We start from the raw sequence: 21,111 nt of genomic DNA, 5'->3' as shown, positions 1-21,111 counted from the left end.
GAGCATTGTCACTGTTGTTAAGGACTATTCTAGAAAACTCAGGTTGTAATCTGCTATGAAAAGAGAGCTGGAGATCAAATTTGTGGTTTTTTTTTTTTTTAAAAAAATTTGTTTCAAACTCGCTCGGCAAAGCAGAGAGCTGCAAAGCAAGTCCTGTGTTGGCACTAGCAGGAGTGGGAATGTGAAATCCATATGGGATGTGATGAAACTTCCACTGACCTTGTGTGGGAAGGAAACAGTTGTCAGCAGGGGAACGTGAAGGCTTTAAAAATGTTTTGTTATGAAGCTGGTACCTTTGTGTCCTGTAAGAATGTAGCGGTGGTTTTTAGGAGGCTCGATTCGAAGGTGGTCGGTCCTTGCCGCCCTCGGCTCCGGTGAACGCCGCTGTCGACCACTGCGGCTGCAAAACGGGCAAAACGCTTGGCCATGGAAGAAGCAGCCACGTGTGCGATCAGGCAAGCCGTACCCAGGGAGGGAGCGCCGTTTCTGACAAGCTCTGGCTGGCGGCTCTGCCTTCGCCATCGCGCGCCCCGTCGCTGCTCGGACGGAGCGGCGGGGGAGCCACAGGAAGCCACGAGCGAGTAGGTCGTCCCGGCCCGTGGATCCCGCGGCGCATCCCAGCACTCGCCTGGCACCAGCGTTCCTGCGGAGTGGTCTTTCTGGTGAAATCGGGGCTGCGCTGCCCACGCGTGCGCAGGGTCTTTCTGCGAAGCCTGGACTATTTTTTTTTCAGCAAAAGTCGGAGTTCCAGCTCCCAAGGTCTGCTTTCAGGTGTCACGACCGAATTCTGCGTTCCTAATGTCCTCCCAGCTTTTCCGCACGTTATGGCGTATCTTTGTAGCAAAACCGATGTAAATACTACTGCGTGGCATTAAAGCATCCTTGCTTCCCCCTCCAGGGAAAGTGCCGTTGCAAGGGGACAAATGCATTTTCTGTGTGTGAGGGCAAACGGGAAGAAGAGGGGATGGAAAAACATAGAGCTGTTTGCAAGATGTGTAGCTCTGTGTTTTTGCGCAATCCTGGATACCATAGAAATAGGATACTGTTTATTTTGGCTCCGGAGTAAAGACTAGGGCACTCTGACACCAGTAGTTTTGAGCGCTTGTTTGCAATGAGCATTTCATTTCTTCTTTTCCATTCTTTTAGCAGCCATAATTTAAAAAAGGGTATTTCTGGCATTGCTTATATGGCTCGAATTGATTTGCTTTCTGTGGTGCGTTTGAGGTGCTCTGCAACTCAGCCGTGCGTGAGGGCTGGCGTTTCGGTATGCAGCAGACGCGGGGGGTCACGGGGGAGTCCTGGCCGCGCGGCCTCCTGGGTGGAGGCAGCAGTTGTGCCGAACTTCTCTGCTACCCAATGCTCTTCATCTTCTACCCTGGGGGCTCCAGTATTTCTCATTCCTGTTTTCAGCAAAAACCTTGTGTTTGCAGATCAAATTAAAACTGGTCAGAACTGAGTTAGCGCTTTGGCTCGCATGGGCAAGGGGTACACGGGGTGCCCTATCCAGACAGACTTTTGGAATGGAAAATGGCTTTGCTATGTGACTAAGTGAAGTATGTTGAATCCCTAACCAAGATCAGCCTCAAATGCATTTGTATGAACAATTTTGCTATCTTCTCTCAAAAAATTAGCATACAGGAAACACTTTAAAAGCAGTGTTCCTTTCCCTGCATTGTCTGAATTGCTGCTTTGTCTTCCAGCACATCTGTGTTTGAGTTGCTGCAGACCTAGGTTTGGCTTGGGCTTCCTACCAGCATTCGACATCTGACCAGATCTGAATTTTCCCCCAAACTTAGGGCTCTTCTGATTTTACTTTTGGTTATAGCCCATATGCCACCTGTATTCTGTTTGATGCTTAATCTTGTTAACTTCCACAGTGGGTCCTTTAGTTATTTTGCCGTGATGCTTAACTCATGGAAAAGAGATAAAGGGTGATATTTTTTTGAAGCAAGGCAAGATCAGCGCAGCCCCGGTTGGCTTGGGGAAGTGGAAGCTGGAAGTTTCTCTGTGCATAATATACTGGTCCTGTTCAGGTGGTCTGGTTTTTGGTGTTTGGTCCAGTTGTGATTGCAGTGGCAGGCAGAATCCACATGCGTTGAGCACTGCCGTGAGGTTGGTGGCCGCTCAGGAGTTGAGCTGGTATTTTGGGTATGTTGATAGAATGAGTGAAACCATTTTCTGGTAGCTCTCTGCGGACCAAAGACAGGACTTTAAATCAAGTAGACAGTCACACCCAAGTAATACAGCAGCCTACTCTGGATCAAACCTACCTTAAGCTCATGCTGTGCTATCTCAGGCCAGTGCTGAGGTGTCGCCTAAGGAATGGGCCAAGTAAAAGTGGCTTTAAAGAAACTATTTAATGACCACCATGCTGCTGCTACGGAAGAAATGTGCAGTACCAAAACTAATACCTGTGCCAGGTTGTGGAACAAACCTGAAAGCAGAGAGCAAGCGGTTGGTGTGACCTAAAGAGCTGACTCTCTTGTTTTAGCCCAAGGAGGATCCCACTTAGGGCGACTGATTAACTTTGGAGTTACCTTTTACTTTTCAGCATGTTCATTATTTTCAAGGAGCTCTTGCTTTTTATGTGACCTTCACGCAGCCTGCAGCCTCTGCGTCCGTTGCTGCAATCATTAAATTAACCAGTAATGAGGTTGCTGCAGGTGTCGGTGTTCCTGCAGCTCTCTGAGTTCACCTGTGAGGCTCCAAGCGGCTCAGGCTCATAAGGTATTTGTTATCTGAAGGAATGTTGAAAAATACCAGATTCTCACAATGTCAATTTTAACCTCCTCAACATTGAATCCTCAAATCTCAAGAGCTTGAAATTGCCCATAAAGCCATGAGCAGAGTTAATCTCTGAGCAGTCCGTAGCTTGTAAGTGTGGGAATCTTTTGTGATTTCAGACAGCGCTTTGCAGCGTTGTTACTTGACAATTCCTCAGTTCGTTGTCCAGCATGGACTAATGATCATCCGGACATCTGGACTGTAGCTGCGATGGTGAAGGACAGCCTGATGCTGCCAGGAGCCCTGCAGGGCTAGCCTGCCCTACCTATGCATGCGTACTCGAGACTCTTCCATACATCGAAACGATACTGCTGTATTATCTTGGTTCAGGTCATTGGGCTTCCTAATTATAATGCAGCGATTTCATGCTTGTGTGCTTAGGCGGTACAGATATTTTTAGTTTGCTGTGGCTCTTGCAGGCAAGTTACCATTTGTCATCTTACTATGCTGAATTTACAGAAGGAACCGGGGATGAAAACTAGTCCTCTGGCCAAAGAGTTTTCCAGACATTAAGATTTTCTTCTTAATTCAGGCTGGATCTTTCTATCACGTAGACAGTGACAGTGCAGTATGTTGCAGCCTTGCACCAGAGGGTTAAAAAGTGCAATCTCCTGTTATTACAGAAAAATCCAGGCAGAAAATCACCAAAGACTTGTATTTGCAGTCTGATTCTTGTAGTCCTTGTAAGTGGCCAAGTACTCTCCTCTCCCCGTGAAGCAGGGCAGAAGAGGACTCCGCACCTCTTGCAGAAGATGCTTGTGGTCTTGTGGGGCTGGTCCTGCTCCGCTCAGGGTAATGGCGCTGAGGTTTTCCTGCTGTAATCCCTGCTGCCAGCCAGAGGAGTCTGCTGCGAGACACCTTCTCCTTCGCCTGTCAGGTCCTCGCAGTCCTGCGAAGAGAGCGCTGGAGCTGGCAGTGCTGTGGCACAACAAAATTTATGAGCTCCACGGCAGAGCTTTTAAACTAAACAAGAACCCACGCGTATCTATCTTCTTTCTTTCCCCTGTCTTGCTGATATGCCGCTTGACTGATAATGGACCCAGTGAGATGTGCTGGAGGAATGAAATCTGAGGCTGCCCATTTCAGTGAGCCTTGATGCAGAACTTCTCCAGGAATGACAAATTGCATTTCTCCTGCTTGTATGTGTGCACATGCGTGGTGGTGTGCATGCGTCTGATCTTGCTCGGTGAGGCACTGAGTTTGGGAGCTAAATATTAATAAATTTTAAGCTCATAAGGTGAAGGAAGGGAAGCTGTGACCCGTCTTCTGGACGTTGTGTTCAAGCTGAGGTTTGACGTTAGCCTGGGTGATTAGCTTCAGTGGCATCAGAATCGTGCTCTTTCTCCCCTTTCTCTTGCTCCTGTCCTCTATCCTCCCCCCCACCCCCTTCAAAAAAAAAAAAAAAGGACAGAAGTTTAGGCGTTTATAAATCAAGAAAACTTGATGTTAACAGACGTACGTCAGCTTAGATCAGGTGCAGATCTGGTCCATTATGTTTAAAAAAAATCACTTGGCGGTGAACTCTGTAATATTGGTATCGGCAGCGCTGTACTGCCAGAGGCCATCGGTAATGTGCCTGCACGCTCAGGAGCAGCAGCTTTCCGGCCGGAGGGTTTTTGGCTGAGTGTAGGCTCCCTTCTCCGGGCTGCACCGTTCTGCAAGGCTATGAAAGACAGCTGCAGGGTACTTGGGCGAAGAACACGTGGAGATGGGGCTTCTCCCCGTGTTTGCTGGGCTGCGTAGCTCAGTGGGATATAGGCAGCGCGTTGCTGCTTTTGCAGGGCAGGTGCACGGTGCTAGATCTTCGGAGCAAAGGAAAGATTCGACGGTACGGAAGAGGGGGAGTTGAGCTGGTGGCGGCGTTACTTCTGCTGGTGTTGGGCCGGCAGCAAGGCAGCACGGGAGGACCGGGAGAGAGCACGGGGCGGAGGGGCTGGGCGGTTTTTGTGGGGTGTCCCTCGCCAGTTTGTCCCAGTCTAGCCCTGAGCGCGTACGCTGGGAGGGGCGCAGGCGTGATGCTGCGCTCCCACGGCGGAGCGCCTCCGTCTGCTCTTTTGCAATATCCGCTTTGCAAACGGATCCTCTTCGGGTCTCTCACCGACGTGAAAAATGCAGAATCACAAGCCTTAGGAAGGATGCGTGATATATTGTGTGTTGTTTATAAAACGTTTATAGCATTATAAAGTAATTTCTGTGGGTGGACTGAAATGGCACATAAGGCACTCGCTGCCCTTTTAGTCCATCCACTGCTCAGCCTGGTCGTTTGTGCCCCGAAGGATTTTTCCTGCAGTTGTGCCTTGGTTTTTCCCCTCATTTCTGGCCCTCCCTGTCCCCTCCCTCCGGGCAGGGTTGAGCTGCAGCTTCTGCAAGAAGCCGCCGCTCCCTGCTCCGTCTTTGGAGGCTCCGCGGTGCTCTAGAGCCATGAGCAAAGCGCTTTGGTTGAAACCCTCTCGCGCGCTTGGGAAGCAGCTTGGAAGGGCGTTTCCTTCGCTCCCCCCACGGCTGCTGGCCTTGCCGAGAGAGCAAGCGGCCCGGCCGTGCTTCGCGAGCGTCGTTTCCCGCTCCGGTTCGCGCCGCTGGCCGCCAGGAACAAGCCCTGCGGAAGAGATTGGCAGCCCCTGCCGCGTTATGTAAGAAGCGGGAGCTGGAGAAAATGCAATTGGTCTTTTACCGCGTGAGATAAAAGTGCTGTCAAAGCGAGCCTGGTAGAGACGGAAAATACGAGTCTGACATATAAAGAGGAGAAACATGAAAGCAGCCTTCCAATAATATTCATGCGCTGAAGAGAACTTAATATGCCTGGGGTTATCAGTTACTGGCAGTGCTAGATAAATACCAGGATTGGAGAGCAGATTTATCCGATTCTTGTGGGATGCTTATTTATTATAGGTTCAAACAGGTGCTGAGACGTGCGTGCAAGCTGCCCCCGCTCCGTTTGCTCTCCCTCTTCCGCGCGCAGACACCTCCTCCTTTCATCCCAGAATCCCTCTTCGTTAAAGGTGGTTGGGCTGATACAGCCCAGCATGTCACAGCATTTGAAGATCCTGATCAGAAAGCAAAATAACGTGAAACAAGTTTTATGGGATTTTATGGGCTCAAATTTGGGGGGTCTGAAAGACCATTTAAACCTTTCAGTAAACGGCAGGCTTGACTTAACCAGTTAACCCAGCAGTATTTTGGGAAGTGAATGAAAAAGAATGCACATTTGTAACGGCAGCATTCTTGAGTTCATTGTCAGCTTTTCTAGTCGGTCTTAAAATGATCATTTATCAAAAGATAACATGTTAGTTTATATGCAAAGAACACAGAATTCCAAGTAATACTAGATAAACTGAAGTAGCATTTTTTTTTAGTTTCAAAAAAGCAGTTGAAGAACTCTAAGGGTTAGTTTCTGTGTATGTATGCAACTATTTATTTTGACAAAGAACAAGTATTTAATATGAGACCAGAGAATGAAATTCTTCAGCTCTCACTTGGAAAAAATTTCCATTGACTGTAACAAGCTTTGAATTAAATTTGAGGCTTGTAAGGGAGCCGTGCTCTAGTAATACCTGTGAGATTTGCTGTAAGGCAGTGAAAGACAATTCTCGTGGCGTTCGTTGCTTACGTTATGTTTTCTTTTTCTCTTTTGTGTGCGTTCAGAAATCCGCACTCAGCTGGTGGAGCAGTTCAAATGCCTGGAACAGCAGTCGGAGTCGCGTCTGCAACTCTTGCAGGACCTCCAGGAGTTCTTCCGTCGGAAAGCCGAGATAGAGCTGGAGTACTCCAGGAGCCTGGAGAAATTAGCTGAACGATTCTCCTCCAAGATACGCAGCTCCAGGGAGCACCAGTTCAAGTAAGCAGGCGTTTCCAGGAGCAAGATAATGCAAAATGATGGGCCAGAAACGGGTTAAAAAGCTAGTGTTTTTTTTCTTCTTTTTTTTGGGGGGGGGCAGGGTGGGGGATTAGCTGCAAAGTTAAGAATTTGATTAAAATAAGTAGCAACAATGGTGGCCTTCTCTGTGTTATCACTGTGCAGTGTTTGCAAGGAGTAAGAACTGGAAACCTGTTTTTTCAGAGAGATTTTCGCCACAGTAGTATTTTTAGTTGTGCTGCCTGAATTAGGCTTATGTGCTTCTTCAAGCAGTACAATAAATATATGAATTAGGGACTGGGAAGAAATCAAGTCCCTTGATTTTATTTTTAAGGGGCTTGAATTCAGCCACTGCTTTGATAGTGCAAATAATGGTAAGCCCATTTTATAAACCTGGATTTATGTGCCTAGTCCAATCTTTAGATGTTGGAGCGCTTCAAATTGCACATAGATCTGTTTACTGGCTCAGACTTGGAGGCAGCTTCCGGAAATCTAATTTATTAAAGTCTTTTTAATAAAATATGTATGCTTTATATGCACATGCTCATACAATGTTGAAGATAGGATGTTCACACCGCGTGCTTCCAGCGCGGTGCTGCAGCTGCAGCCCCTTACCTTCGTCTCCCCTGGCCAGAGCATTTGTCTCTGTCTCGTTTTCCGACAGCTGCCTTCGTGAAATGGTTTCTCACCTGGGAGTACATCCTTTGCTCGAGATGAAACTCGTGTCATTCAATCCGGTGGCCAAAGGCTGTAGCTGTTGTGCAGCTCCTTTCCTAGAGGTTTTGCCTGTCTGATGCACTTAACCTTGCTATAGCCCCCGGCTCTTTACAGCCTCTTTCTTTCTCCAGCCCCCTGTGACTTTTTTCCATTTCAGCGGCAAAAGCAGCAATTTCTGCTGCTACATTACTAAATCCTATTTATTCCATATTACTAAATCCTATTTCATCTGTTTACTCAGTCTCTCTAGTGAGCAACCGTTTTCTGTTGTCTTATGCAAAAGTCCACTTGAAATGAATTGCTATTCAAATGCTATTTGTTCTTTTTGCAGCTGACTGTTACTTTTCTTTTGTTTGGTGCTTGACTGGCATTGCTGAATCATATTTCAGGGATAACAGTCCTGGGGAAAGAGTTTGTGATTACGGGTTCAGGAAAGTGCCCATCTTCCAGAGCTGGGAGTCCACGAAGGTTTGTTGTGTGCACCTCTCCCATCCGCTGAGAGATCAGCGCCATGGCACTCCCAAGGAAGCTGGGGGCGTTGCTTATTTCCTTTATGGTATTGGAAGGATGCTCTGTAATTTGCAGCATCTACAGGTCTTTGTAACATATCTAGGCACAAGTGCCCGGTGTTTTGGGGTGGTACTGACAGTGTAAACAGGATCAGCTTGATTTCAGTACACACCTCTGCTGAGTCCTTGATGTCTCGTTCCATTCTGAGAGAGAACCAATGCTACTTTCTTAGTACTTTTTTTTCCAATCTGCTTTGTGCCTACCCTATAGTAGACTCCTCTGGACTGTGTTTCCCCAGCTTGCTTATGAATGTCATTATTTTGATGAGGCTTTTGACACCCTTAAGAAATATGGTGTCTTCGACTTCCCCTTTGTCCCTGTGTAGCCATGTGCAGCAGGCTGTGGTCGAACCTTTAATAATGGTAATTGTTGCGGTGCCACCGTTGCGCTATTCATTATGACTCTGGGTTGACAGGCTCTTCCGCGCTTTCATATGTGATTGTTTTGTCTGCACATGGTAGCAAAGGGAGATTTTTCTGGAGTCAGCCTGCCTTCCTCTCCCTTGATTCGGTGGTGGGAGGTGGGGTACAGACTCCAGCCCCGGTGCAGTTTGACTTGAACATCTTGGATAATTAGGAGCGGGTGTTTCAAGGCTTCAGCTGCGCAGTGTAACTGAGTTAAGCATGGGCTATAACCTTCTCTTTGTAGGACTTGACGGTGAGGACAGTCTCGTTGAGCTCTAAGCCTGGGAGTGCCTAAAACCTCTCTCCGACAGAGTTGTCTGCGATAGCGTTGTCTGTGCGAGCGGGCGGCAGTCTCGCGGCGCGCAGCAAACCTGCGTGCTCGTCTCGTGCACGGCACCGTATGGAGGCCGAACAGTGGGCAGTCTCCGTGGCAGCTTGTACACGTCTTTGGCATTGGGGAGAAGCCGCTGGGATTTGAATACGTGATCAGCTACAGCTGTCGGAGGGTAATAGGCTGAAGCGAAAGCATGAAAGTGGATGGGGGCACGCGGGGCTCAGGCAGGCGAGAACTTTCTGGAGGAGCAGCTGTGGCCGCGTGCCAGGTCAGTAAGCAGCGCTGCTCCGCTGGCCGGGCTCGAATAGTCGTCTGGGGCTGAACTTCGACCCTGAGACAGGCAGCTCTAGATGCTGACAAGAGTCGAGGGGATCAATGTTTTGCTACCTGGGCTTTTATTTGTGTTTTTGCTTTAAAGCGGTAGGGAGTTTTAGGTTCGAATTCTGTGCCTTTTCCTGTTTATCTGTAGCATGAAAACCTGTTCTTTGGCGAAGAATAAATCCCGAGCTTGAGGATATACAGACTCCACCGATGGTCTGTGCTTCCCGGAGAGCCCATGGCCAAACTTGTCTTCTGCTGGAGCCAGTCGGGCTTGCCGCAGACCCGCCTGGGAGCGGGCTGGCCCGCCGGCCGCAACGTGCCGCGGCGCGCGGGTCCTTCGTCGCAGCCGGGCTGGTCACCTTTGGCTTCTGTAGACGCGTGCCACTTGCAGAGCCTGCATTTGGTCTTCGTCTCTTCCATCGATCGCTTCATTCACTTACTGCAGTCCCACTTTTATTCCCGGGCTCTCCCCCAGCGCTTTGTTCGCTGAATTACTGTAATCCGCAGCGCTCAGCTCCGCGCTTGCCGTCCCGAGCGGCAGTGGTCTGCGGCGCTGCAGACCGTCGCCCCGGCGGGGGAGACGGCTTGTGGGCAGCCCGCAGGGGCCTCTGGGGCTGCGTGGCAGGCGCCGGCCGGACCCGCCGCCGCGCTGCTCTGGCTCCCGTCAGGCCTGGGGCCTGCCCGTCTTTGGGCAGAAACCTGTTGCTTTTCTTCAGTGTTGTCTTGCAGGTGTGCCTGAAGGGACGTCGCCACGGATTTCTTCTCAGGAGCTGAGGGTACGCGGGCTCACACGCGTTCTTGGCAGGAAAAGTGTCTGTTGGAAAAGGCAGTTTCTCTGAAATCAGTACGTTTTATAGGAATAAAAAAAAAAGTACAGCTGAAACATTTGAAACAAATCATTTTGGCTTCCTCGTTAAGAGAATCTCAAAATGTTTCAGTTGGACAGTGTAAAATGTTCTGTTTCAGTTGTATAATTTTTTTTTAATTTTGATTCACTTTTGGTCAATTTGCTTCTAACGTTAAATGTAATACATGGAAAAACTGCAAATTTGTCAAAATGGAACATGTCAAAATAATTAATTGCTCCAATTAAGTGTGAAATATTCATGGAAATTTCCCTCAAAAGAACATTTTTCTGACTACCTCTGACCGCAGGTGACTCGGGGTGTTAGGTTCAAACCGGGATGCCCCCTTCAGCGTGACCTTACCCAGCAAGGCAGGTGCTGGCGTGCTTGCTTTGGTGACACGACGTGGCTCCAGGGGACTTTTCCAATTGACTAATTGGACACGCGCTCCGGTTCGTGGGAATCTTTGTTGTCTGCAGTGTGAGATGGATTAAGACCATAGTAAATATTCAGCATACATGAATATATTCATGTTGTGCACAGACATTTCATGTTAGCATTGGAAACATTTGAAATGTTTAGCAAGCGAATTTCCTCCAGTGCAGTTTAGTGGACAAAATGCAGTATAACAGATTGCACGGCGAATGCTCGCTTTTCCGAAGTGAAAGTGGCAGCCGTATTAGTAGAACGAAGCGGGGAGAAAAAGGCAAAACTTTCTCTCCCTTGTAAAGCATTCGAGGGATTTCCAGGGATGTCCCTTTCCCTTGACGTCTTCCAAAGCGTCCGGTTTGGGCTCCGGCAGAGCTTACTTGTGCATTGCCGATGTCCCTGTGTGGAAGTGCTCCCGCAGCTGCGCGGGATTTCCGAGAGCCCGAAGGAGACTCGGACACACGTTCCTGGGGATCGGAGCACAGCCAGCGATCAGCGCGGAGTTTCATGAAAACGTGCAGCTAGGCAGGCGCAGCATCTGGTGGACGGACGGGCGGACGGAGGAGGCCGCGCACGGCTGATTAGCAGCCAGTTCCCGGCGAGCGCAGCTGCAGGGCCCTTATTGCCCCGAGCGAAGATGAAGCCGCAGGCTCATGGGCGAGGTGCGAGCGACTGGGGAAGAAATTCAAACCCGGAGTTGCTTGTGTTACGTTTCGTTCACAGACCAGCGCTGGCTCTGGCGTGGCTCTTGTCGCTGCTCCTGCAGCGCTTCGCAACGGGGAGGTTTGTTGGGGAGGCCCAAAGAAATGCCGCGGTCCTGAGGAGGCCGCTGACAGAGCTGGGAACGGAGGCTGTGCTTCCCGAGTCCCTGTCTGGGGGTCTGTCCAGCAGGTTGCTATACTTCTTCCATGAGAATATGTCTAGCAAGGGAGATTGCACGGTCCGAGCCTTCCTTACAGTGTTCGCATCTTGTTTAATGCCGCTTCCCTGCCGTAGCGGTAACTCGCTCGGTAGAAATCTTCCTGAAGGACGGACGCGGAGGTGCCCTCGGATTTTCCTTCCTTCCTTCCTTAAGCAGAGGGCACTGATTTATAATAGTATCTTTCAAGTTATTTAGGAAAACGGGTAGAGCCGGGTGAAGAGACCCTGCGCCCAGCGTGTGCCCCGCGCGCAGCTGACGGGAACGGCGCGCTTGCCGCAGGGCGAGCTGAAGGGCGCTGGGCGAAGTGACGGCGATGGTGACTTTCTGAGCCGACTCTCGGGGCGATGCGCGAGCTCGTTGAACCAGGAAACGTCCAACAGCCCCGGAGGAAGGGAATGGCGCGACGGAAGCAGGACGAGGATGCGGTCGACTGAAAGCTGATGCTTCATCTCTGCTTTAGCAGACGAAGCTGTCCAGCCTCCGTTTTGCCCAGAGAGACGTGGCTATCCTGCGCCGAGCAGGACGTAGTAGAGCAAATCGGCCAGTGCAGTGAGCCTGGCTGAAACCTTCCCCCATAGGTATTACGGGAAATAGGAGCAGGAGCAGCAGGTCGGGGCTTGATTAGAAAATTCAAGCAGCCGATCTGTAAGGCACAGTGCCAACAGAAGCTGGTCGTCGGGCTCGTCTTCCCCGTGGCCCGAGGACCGTGGGACGCCGGTGCTACCTGAGAGGCAGTGGTGGGGAACCGTAAGCAGCCCGTGCCACCGTGGGGCTGCTGGGAAGGCGGCGGCAGGGCAGGGACGGGCGGGAGGGACATCTGGGTCCCCCTCTGTCGGCGTGGCAGCACTGGTCTCCTGCGTGGACCAGTTATCGCGTGGACCTGGCCATCCTCGTACTGCGGGGCAGCGTATAGCGGAAAGGCTTCTGGAGCCGGTGTTTTCCCAGCGAGCCGTGGGATGGAAGGCTGTTCCTTCCTGTCCAGGCAGAGCCTTATGGTGGGCCACGTTTCTTTTTGGCACCCTTGGCCTGAATGCGGAAAGCCCTTCTCTTTTTGCTTGAGTGTTTGTTTTCCTGTGGAAGCTGGAATGGATGCGTCCTGATAAACTCCAGGAGGCTGCTGTCTCCGTGGGCAGTGGACTGGGCAAGCAGTTGTCCCGGGTGCTGAGCTGAGCGTCATCGCTGGAGAGGATCGCGGCTGCGCAAGCCCAGCACATACCTCCCGGCTTCAGGGACAGAAACACCAGTCTGTCCTTGCAGTGGTGCCGTGGAGTTAGGAAAGGAGATCAGAGCACGCAGCGTAACGTCAAGTTCCTTGTCTTGCACGGAGGCGAGAAGTTTTCTTTCGCTTTCTTTGAAAAGCTGATCTCGGAAATGTTATGTCTCAGAAATTCAGAGTTCGTTTGGCCCCGTCCTCATTCGGTGACTGTGGGGATTTGAGGCTCTGCTCAGGAACCGAGAGGTTGCCTTTGACTCTGGGTTGTATCTCGGCGAGCAGCGACCCTGGTCACGATCACATACCCCTGGGAGCTGTAGGGGTGTCTGTTCTCATCTGCAGCTACACCCCTTTATTATTTCAAATCTTTATTTAAACTTTAATCTCCCGAGTTGATTTTAGCCTTTGTTTAAACTGCTGAGCAATTATGCTTGGCCAGTCGTGCAGTGCCGTCACAGTTTATTGCACTCAGCTGTCCCAGCTGGGGCTACCTGGAAGGGGCACGTAAGGGGCACTCGGTGTAGACGTACTGTGTCTCAGAGCCGCTCTCCATGCCTTTTCCTCCAGCGTTGTTACAGGGTGCGTTGTGGCCCCAGAGAAGGCACTGGAAGTGCTGATTTTGTTGAGCGGGCGTCTGGCATTTGCTTGTCTCCTGAGTTCTCCTCTCTGGCCTGGCTGATTCCCTGGCAATGGTCTCGTTTCCAGGCTCTCGACTGACCTTAGTGTCCTGGCTCACAGCTGTTCTTTTCAGAGCTGATTTTGAAGAGTCGCTTGGAGGCTCTGAGCGAGTCAGGTGGAGCTCTTCCATGTCCCGAGGTGGGATGCAGGGCAGCCGTCCCTCCCAACGCCCGTCGCGGGAGGGACTGGATCCCTGCTGCTGCTGTCCCGTAAAGCCAGTCGCACATCTCGCGCTGCTTCTCCTCCAGTCCCTGATGCCATGGGTGCAATCAGAGTAACATCATGTGGTCTAGCAGTCCTGTTGGCGATGCCTAGGGGAGCTGGAGGAAGCCGTATGCAACACGAGGAGTCTCTGACGCTGCGCTTTTTTCTTTCCCAGCCGTTCTTGACCTTTTTATCATTGTTTTGTCACATTTTCTAATGCATTTGCCCTTTTTATCCGCTCTCCTTGGTTGGTGTAGCTAAACTCAGTAAAGTAATAGAGTGTGACACCTACTTCAGAGCTCTTAACATGCTGGCTGCAGTTTTGCTTTTCCTTTCGATTTTATTTTACCAGTTGGATGAGAATGTACGTAGAATGTGTTTTCCTGGTGGATCTTGGAGGCTGTATTTGGGCTAATGCAGCTAGGTCAGCACTGGAGCTTCCAAGGACGTTCATCAATTTTTAAATGGACATAATATATTATTATATTAATTGCAGTAATATATTATTAAATATGAGGAATCCACAGAGAGAATGGAAAATGAACATAACAAAATCAAGCTGTTTATTATCTTTGTGTTATTTATCTAGTTTGCTAGATTTTGTTCTTTCTTTCCCTCTCTCCTGACTTCACCGGTTTATCTTGGGGAAGAGGAATGTTTCCCTTCTCATCCTGAACAGTGGATGGTGAGGAAAGGTACAGGCCTGAGTAACTAACTGGTTCTGTTAAGCTTTGGGTGCTCTTCTAATAGCTTTTTCTCTTCCAGTAGCCACTAAATTGCTCACTGTTTTGTCTCCCAACTGTGAGACAGATGCCAATGCCAGAAGTAATTTACTGGAGTGCTCATTCTGTTTTTTCTGTATTTATCTTTCATGCTGCATCCTAAAACTCTAACTTCAGGGACTATAAATCTGCTTTAACTGAGAAAGCAAGTCCAAAAAAACATCTGAGGCCCTAGAGGCCAGAAGCCCATATGAACACGTGCTATAAGAATCTGGCAAAAATGCCCTCTTTTTATCAAGGAGAATGCTCTGGTATATCCTTTAGCTTTGCCTCCACCCTGCTTTGAGCACCTCCAAAATCTTCTTTCTACCTCACCTGTTGTCTGTCTTTTGCTGTGTGTTTTTTTTTTCTTTTTCCTTTGATTGATTGGCTTTTTGTGCTTGCAGTCTCAAGACCTATGAGAGATTTACCTCAGTGCGTTGCTCCTGCCTAAGAATTAAAGCTTTTTATCTTCTAGGAAGTTCAGATAATGTTTTGATTCTATTAATTGCTTTAATCCAAAGATTTTAGCTAAAATCACATCTCTGAAGGTTGCATTGGTTCCTATCTAGCCGTTTTGAGTTCGGTCCCTACCGCCAGAAGTCCACCCAGGCCATGCCACGTTACACGATCCCTTATGCTGATTGCGAGAGGAATTGATCTGCACCAGGTGACAGCAGAGTGCAGGGAGCTAAACTGCTGCTTATCTGTGTTTGGCCTCTGTAACCCCAGATAATGAAGGCTATTTCTCACAGTTGGCTTCCCAGAGGGTTTCTTTCCCTGGACTCCCGTGCCAGCTGTGTTGAGGGTTTTCTCTCTCCCCGCAGGGGTCTTGCTTTGCATGAACTGTGAGATTTTCCCATCTGATTGCACGCCACGGGCTTCATGAAGGTCCATAGTGGGCTCAGTAACCGTTGCTCAGTTTTACGTGGTGTAAACGCCAATGCCAGAAGCTTGCCCTCTGGGACAGAATAACCAAATTTGGAAAAGGAGCGGGTTGCCTGCTCCTGGACAGACTTTCGGAAGTTTTGTGTTTATTTTGTATGCTGCAGATTACCGCTTTCTACTTTTAGTGAAGGCTCATCTCCCCTGACCCATGAATGGGCTGATGGAGCCTCCTGTAGGGGCAGGTTCTCCGTGGAGGTCCACCTGAGACGAACCTCTGGAGGTGGTCGGGTACAGAGCCACAAAGCTGCACGCGCGCGCACACGCTTCCTCTGCGTGCGGAGCCCATGAGACCGGCTGGCCGTTTAGCCTTGTGTTTAAATGAGGGCTCTTAAAATCTGGCTCTGTGGTGTGGACCACTGAGCTCTGAACATGTAAAAGGAGCAAACCCGTTCTAGGTGCAGACTGCCGAGGAGCTGCGTTCAGTCGCGTTGCCGTTAGGCTCCTGGACAAGTTCGCACTTACTATAGCCGCTGTCGTGGCTGGTTAAGTCGGGATTGAGCTAAAAGCATGAAGTGCTTTGCCTTGAATGGGAAGGCAGAGCTGGAGCGGACGTGCCTGCCGCGTGGGTGAGCGCAGAGAACGCGTGCAAAAACATTTCTTTTGGCCTCTTACCCCAAACCAGGAGTGGTTACAGGTAAACCTGTCTCAGGTGCATTGCCGCAAGTTGGAGTCGGCCTAATCAGATGCAGAAGCGACCGAGTGACATGAGTTTAATGAGTTACAGGGTCACCCATCAGAACCGGGGTGGGCAAGGGTTGGCAAACAGCCGGCTGCTGCCGTGCAGCTCGTGGGCTGCGCGCTGTTGTGCCAGGGTGGTTCACCTCCACCTGGTGCCGTGTCTGCATCTCGATTAGGGTGATTCCAGTTTTCAGAGTTGAACTGAGCATTCCTGGTGAACGCTATGGATGTAGTTGTACCTGTCTGAGATTTCAAGCTTGGAAGAATTGTGGGAACTTCTCAAGGACTTAGCTTGCTTCTTCCAAACGATTACAACAGGATTTACCCACCTTAAAAAGGCATCGTGCAGATTTAACTTGGGTTTATGAAGCACTTGAATATTGTTTTCTTCTGAGATTATATACAGTGTAAAAATATTGTATGTATTCAGCTAGTCGGAAGGCAGTGTGCTGGACAGTCTATTGCTGGATCTTTTTCTCCCTTTCACTTTTGGTGTAAATTTGCAGTTCAAGTTGTGGTTAATCATGACTTTTGTGTTACTAGTCAAGTGGAGCGTGAAACTTGGAAAAGATTTAGACACAGAAATTACTAGTCTGTCTCACTGGCTAACTGAGATTTTGCCAACTGGGTGTGTGCATGAGGAGAGGAAGAAGATCTGAATGCCAGACCTGCATAGCTAGAAACACTCCCAGCAAAGCAATCGGTCCCGGCTTCCCGCACAGCTGGGTTACAGGGATGCGGGGGAGCGGAGACCTGCCCGCAGGGCCCGGAGCCGCCTCCGGCTCCACGCTCCTCTCCGGGGCAGGTTGGGGTGGACGGGTAGCCTTCGGTTCGGCGGCACGGCCCAAGCGTGCTAGCAGCTTTTTCCTCGTAGTGCATCGCGACGCGTGGCTTCTGGACGCGGCTGGGGCGGCTGATCGGCTCTCGCCTCGCCTCAGGCTGCCTCGCGCGTTTTCGGTCCTCCAGAGCTGCTGCACAGAGGATCTGCACTGTGTTGCTGGAGCATTGCTGATTAACCTTTTGCACCTTCCTGAAAGCATAGTTACGCAGCGGTGGACCGGAAAGCACAGCAGGTGAACCGGATCCCCCTTGTCTTATGTGCCCGCAAAAGTCGGAGGAGGGAGGAAAACCACGGCTGCTTAGAGCAGGTTATATAAAAAGGTGCATACATATTGGCTGAAGTGCAGGTTTGTGCCTGGGGTCAGCATCAGAGCATCTTCCTTCCACAGAAAAACACTTATTTTGCTGGCCACAGGAAGCTGTAGGAGGCTGGTAAATAAGGACAGAGCTGTGGGAGAAGGAAGCTTAGAGCAAAGAATGGGAAATCCTTGGCTTGATTGAAACCTTTGCATGTAATATTTAGACTGAGAGCCTCTGTGTTGACAGAGATATTTAAGGCACCCTTCCTGCAGGAGCGAGCGCCAAAGGAGGAGCGCAGCGCTGTGGTCAGGTCAGCGGCGAGCCCGCCGGGTGTTTTACGGCCGCGGCGGCCTGCCAGGGTGGCACCGCGGCGTCCCGGGCGGCTCGGCAGCTCGCCGAGCCGCAGTGTCTGGCCAGGAGGATGTGGCGCCGGCCTCGCCGAGGACCTGCGGTGCGCTGGCAAGCTCCCGGGGAGTCTCCGGTCCTGCACCGCGGTGAAGGGGTGCCGGAGGAGAACCGATGCTCAGGCAGTGAAAGTGCAGCTGGGACGAGGCAAAGAGCAGGTGCCTGCGTGTGGTTTTGTAGTTGTAAAACTCTTCTTGACAGCAGCGCTGTCAAGCCCCTGCGCTGGACGAGCGCGAGAGCCAGGCACTCAAAATGCAGAAGATTGGATTAGAAATGGCCAGGCTGTGCCTTGGAACAGAAGTCAGATTCTCTGTCTTTTGGTGTCTGAGGTTTCTCAGTGCTCTGCAGTTGCATCTTCGAGCTTGCCCTACAATGATGAAGATTAGATTTTTTGTTGTTGTTGTTGTTATTGTTGGTTCATTAAAAACTGATTCTCTGTGCAACACATTTCTCTAGGAGATGGAGCTTAAGAAAAACACCAGTTATCCCACGACTGACAGTAGAATTGATGGCTGGTAACACAGTGTGGGATATCGCTAGTGATGCTACTAGTTTTTAAGATAGATCATTTCTAATCTGAATAAACACAATGAGACTTTTCCCATTACATATTTACTGTGCTGTGACTGGCACATTAAACCTCTGAACCCTGATGAAGACCCCATATGGATACCAAGGAATTAATTAGTAATGGGTTCAGTGATTCGAAATGTCTGTGTCTAATGCAAACAGCTATGCAAACATTTGCTTGTGAAATTGGAAGGTTACCTGAAGCATTTGCTTCATAGCACAATCAGAAAAGTGTTGGAACAGAAAAGACCTATTAAACACCCCATTCCACGTTTCTGCTAACAGAAGAGTATTCGTTATAGTGTACAATCTGGTATCCTGGCTCTGCAGCTGTATTTCTCATCTGGCTGTGGCTCCTGTCATTGTGGCTGACTGAAGACTTTCTGAGATTTCTTGAAGGCAGACAATTGGCCTAATATGCTATTTTTCATTCTGAGCGGTGCTCTTTGGCACTGCCCTTGTCCGTCTTCTAGGCTTTGCTGTTCCACGCTGCTGGAGTTTCTGCTCCGCTGCAGTAAGTAATCGCAGGCCTGGGCAGGAGGAGATTAGGGATGTTAGCAACGCAAGATGCTGTGACCAGATGTCCTTCCCGCAGATCAGCGGGATGGAGCTCTGTGCTCTCAGACATACGTCCAGCAAAATGACACCTTTGCGGTTATGGTTGTGCACTGAAGAAGCAGGTTGGGTTTATATCAGCTGTTGTGAGTGGTAGTCAAGTATTTGACCAATGTTGCAGTGGTTTCTGAGGAGGGGAGGTAGCAAGGAGGAGCTCATGCTCCTCTCTGAGGGCAGGATGAACTGTAGCAGATTTATGCTCTGGAGGAAGGCAGCATTAATATGTGGATCACATTCATTTGAAAATTAATTGCCTTTCTGAATTGTTCACTTGGCCTTTTGATTTTTTTTCACATTTCCCTAGGAAAGATCAGCACCTGCTTTCCCCTGTGAACTGCTGGTATCTGGTTCTGACACAGACTCGGCGAGAGAGCAGAGATCATGCCACCCTGAATGACATTTTCATGAACAATGTCATCGTCCGTCTATCACAGATCAGTGAGGATGTCATCAGACTCTTTAAAAAGGTAACCAAAGCAGTGATGTAGTTCTATTCAGTCAGGATCCATCCTTATATTTTCCTCCCCCCCCCCCCAAAATGGAATTTTCTGCGGCTTTCTGCACAAACTGGAGGCTATTCGAAGATAGAAGATGAATCTGCTTATGGGGCATTTAGATTTTTGAGATTGAATTTAGCCATATTTTTGTCATGGGAATGTTTAGAATTATAAAACAATTTGAAGTGTCTTGGTGAAAATGCAGACTTTAAAACAATTAGAGAATAGCATGGCTTTGTGATCCTGGTTCAGCAAGGCAGTGAGAATTTTGACGATGGAAGTAGAGCCAAAGTTGCACCCAAAGCTGCAGTCAGCAGTTTCAGCGTCTCAGGCACACTCATATCCCCCCAGAACAATGTAAATAAGTGTTTAAAAAAAAAGCCAACATGGTTAAACAGCAGAGAAAAGTAACAAGACTTTCTAAGAAGTACATGTCGTATCTGAATGAGCAACATAGAGAATAGCTTAAACTCTGAAAAGTGAAAATATTAAAACCAATATAAGTCAGGCCAAATGAGATTTTCAGGGACAACTTACTAAAAGCATAAAAGCTAACAAAAACTTCTCCAAAATCACGAGAAAGAAACCTGCTGTGGAATGTGAAGGGGGCATAGGTGACCCGAGGTGCAAAAAAGAATATGAGGTAATAGCAAAAAGCTGACTGAATTCTTTGTGCCGGTATTCATTATGGAAAAGCTTAGACTGGAGACTTGCTTTGTGGGGGAACCAGTCTGAAGAATCTTCTCCAGTTGAATTGTCAGTAGATGTTTTAGAGCAAATCCATACAAGGGATTATCATTTATCATTCCTTCTAGATAATACTTACACAGCAGTACTAAAGAAACTGAGATATAAAATGGTCAAATGACGAGCCGTGATGCGTAACGTAATGCTTAAATTGCTGTCAGTGCCAGAGAAATGGAAGGTGGAAAATATGATGACTTTTTTTTTTTTTTTTTTAAAGACTCCTGAAGGGCTTTTCGGAGAACAGATCAGCATATCTGACTTTAAAAACAGGCTGTTGGGTGAAACTTTAGTAAGAGTAGAATTAGCAGACGTTCAGGCAGATGCAACGGAAGAATCAGTGTAGCTTTCTGAAGAGAAGAATCATGCCTCAGAAATCTGCTGGAGTTTTTAAAGGAGTCAGTGATCATGGCACAGTGTCTCCAATGTCTTAAAGGCTTTGGAAAAGGTCCCTCCCTGCAGTTCTTAAAGAAAAGAAGCTGTTGAAGAAGGAGGAGTGGTTTTCTGGATTAACGACTGGTTAAAAGACAGGAAACAAAACAAACGAGAATTTCAGTGGAGTTCTCAATAGGTCATTTGGAAAAGGGATGAATAGTAAGCTGACAAAGTCCGCTGATGATACAGAATTATTAGTGATAACCAAATTTAAAGTGAGCATCAAAGACTTGCAGGGATCTCACAGTGCTTAGTGAAGCAGATCTCACAGTGAGGTAGGCTGGGATTCTTCAGCTGGCTGGAGGTCATGAATGTGCTCAGTGGCACGTCGCTTGCCCTCTCCCTTCGCTCCCTTCGGCGATGCTGTACCAGGCTAGACAGACCTTTTGTCTGGCTATATTGTTGTTCTTTATTTATCGTAATTTTTGTAGCTTATTTTCCACAGGAGCGGCTGGACAATTGTAGTTAAGTGAGCAGGGCAAGTTCTGTGGCATGTCCGACTTTCCAGATAGTAGAAATGTGCTAAAAACAGTTGTTATCTTAAAATTTTAGCCAACTAGAGAGTAAACTTAATGTGATAGTTTCATGGGCAGAGTCCTCTAGTTTATAGATTTGACCTAGAAATTAAATGATGAGAGCAGGTTGGGGTTGCTGATCTGATACGGGATATTGTCCCTTTTCCTGTCCCTGTGGCCTCCAGAAATTGGACAGATTTGGGATTTATTGGTTAAGTCAGTTCTAAATCAGTCTCAGAATCTCCCTTCTGTTTGCATTTTACTGTGAAACGTGTTTTGAGATGCATATTAAGACTTCCTGCGTACCCTTCCTAAATCCGTGAATGGTATATCTCATTTTAAACTATAGTAGGACACATCCAACTGACATTCAAGCAAGGGCATAAATACAGTGTTTCAAAAATTTTCCCCATGACAAGTCAATCCACCAAGACAAGATGATAAAATATTTCATGCATTCAGCAGGATTATTTCTTTGTATTTGCTTTCCCTCCCTTCCTCCCTCTTCCTTTTTGAATTTAAATTTCAG

General features: G+C 48.8%; 1 protein-coding gene across 3 annotated transcripts in view; it reads left to right on the top strand.

The window, feature by feature from the left end:
• The window catches only part of SRGAP3 (SLIT-ROBO Rho GTPase activating protein 3), a 158,730-nt gene that overhangs the window by 72,037 nt on the left and 65,582 nt on the right, over positions 1-21,111 (top strand). For all 3 annotated transcript variants that reach the window (XM_067303529.1, XM_067303530.1, XM_067303528.1), the window contains exons 2-3: positions 6,427-6,619; positions 18,696-18,858. In XM_067303529.1, coding sequence (XP_067159630.1) covers positions 6,427-6,619; positions 18,696-18,858 — 356 coding nt within the window. The remainder of the gene's footprint in view (positions 1-6,426; positions 6,620-18,695; positions 18,859-21,111) is intronic.

The sequence above is a fragment of the Apteryx mantelli genome, chromosome 12 (genome assembly GCF_036417845.1).
Source record: "Apteryx mantelli isolate bAptMan1 chromosome 12, bAptMan1.hap1, whole genome shotgun sequence".
In the NCBI taxonomy this organism is placed as follows: Eukaryota; Metazoa; Chordata; class Aves; order Apterygiformes; family Apterygidae; genus Apteryx; species Apteryx mantelli.
Note: the sequence above shows the minus strand (reverse complement) of the source record. Positions and strands in the feature narration are given on the sequence as shown.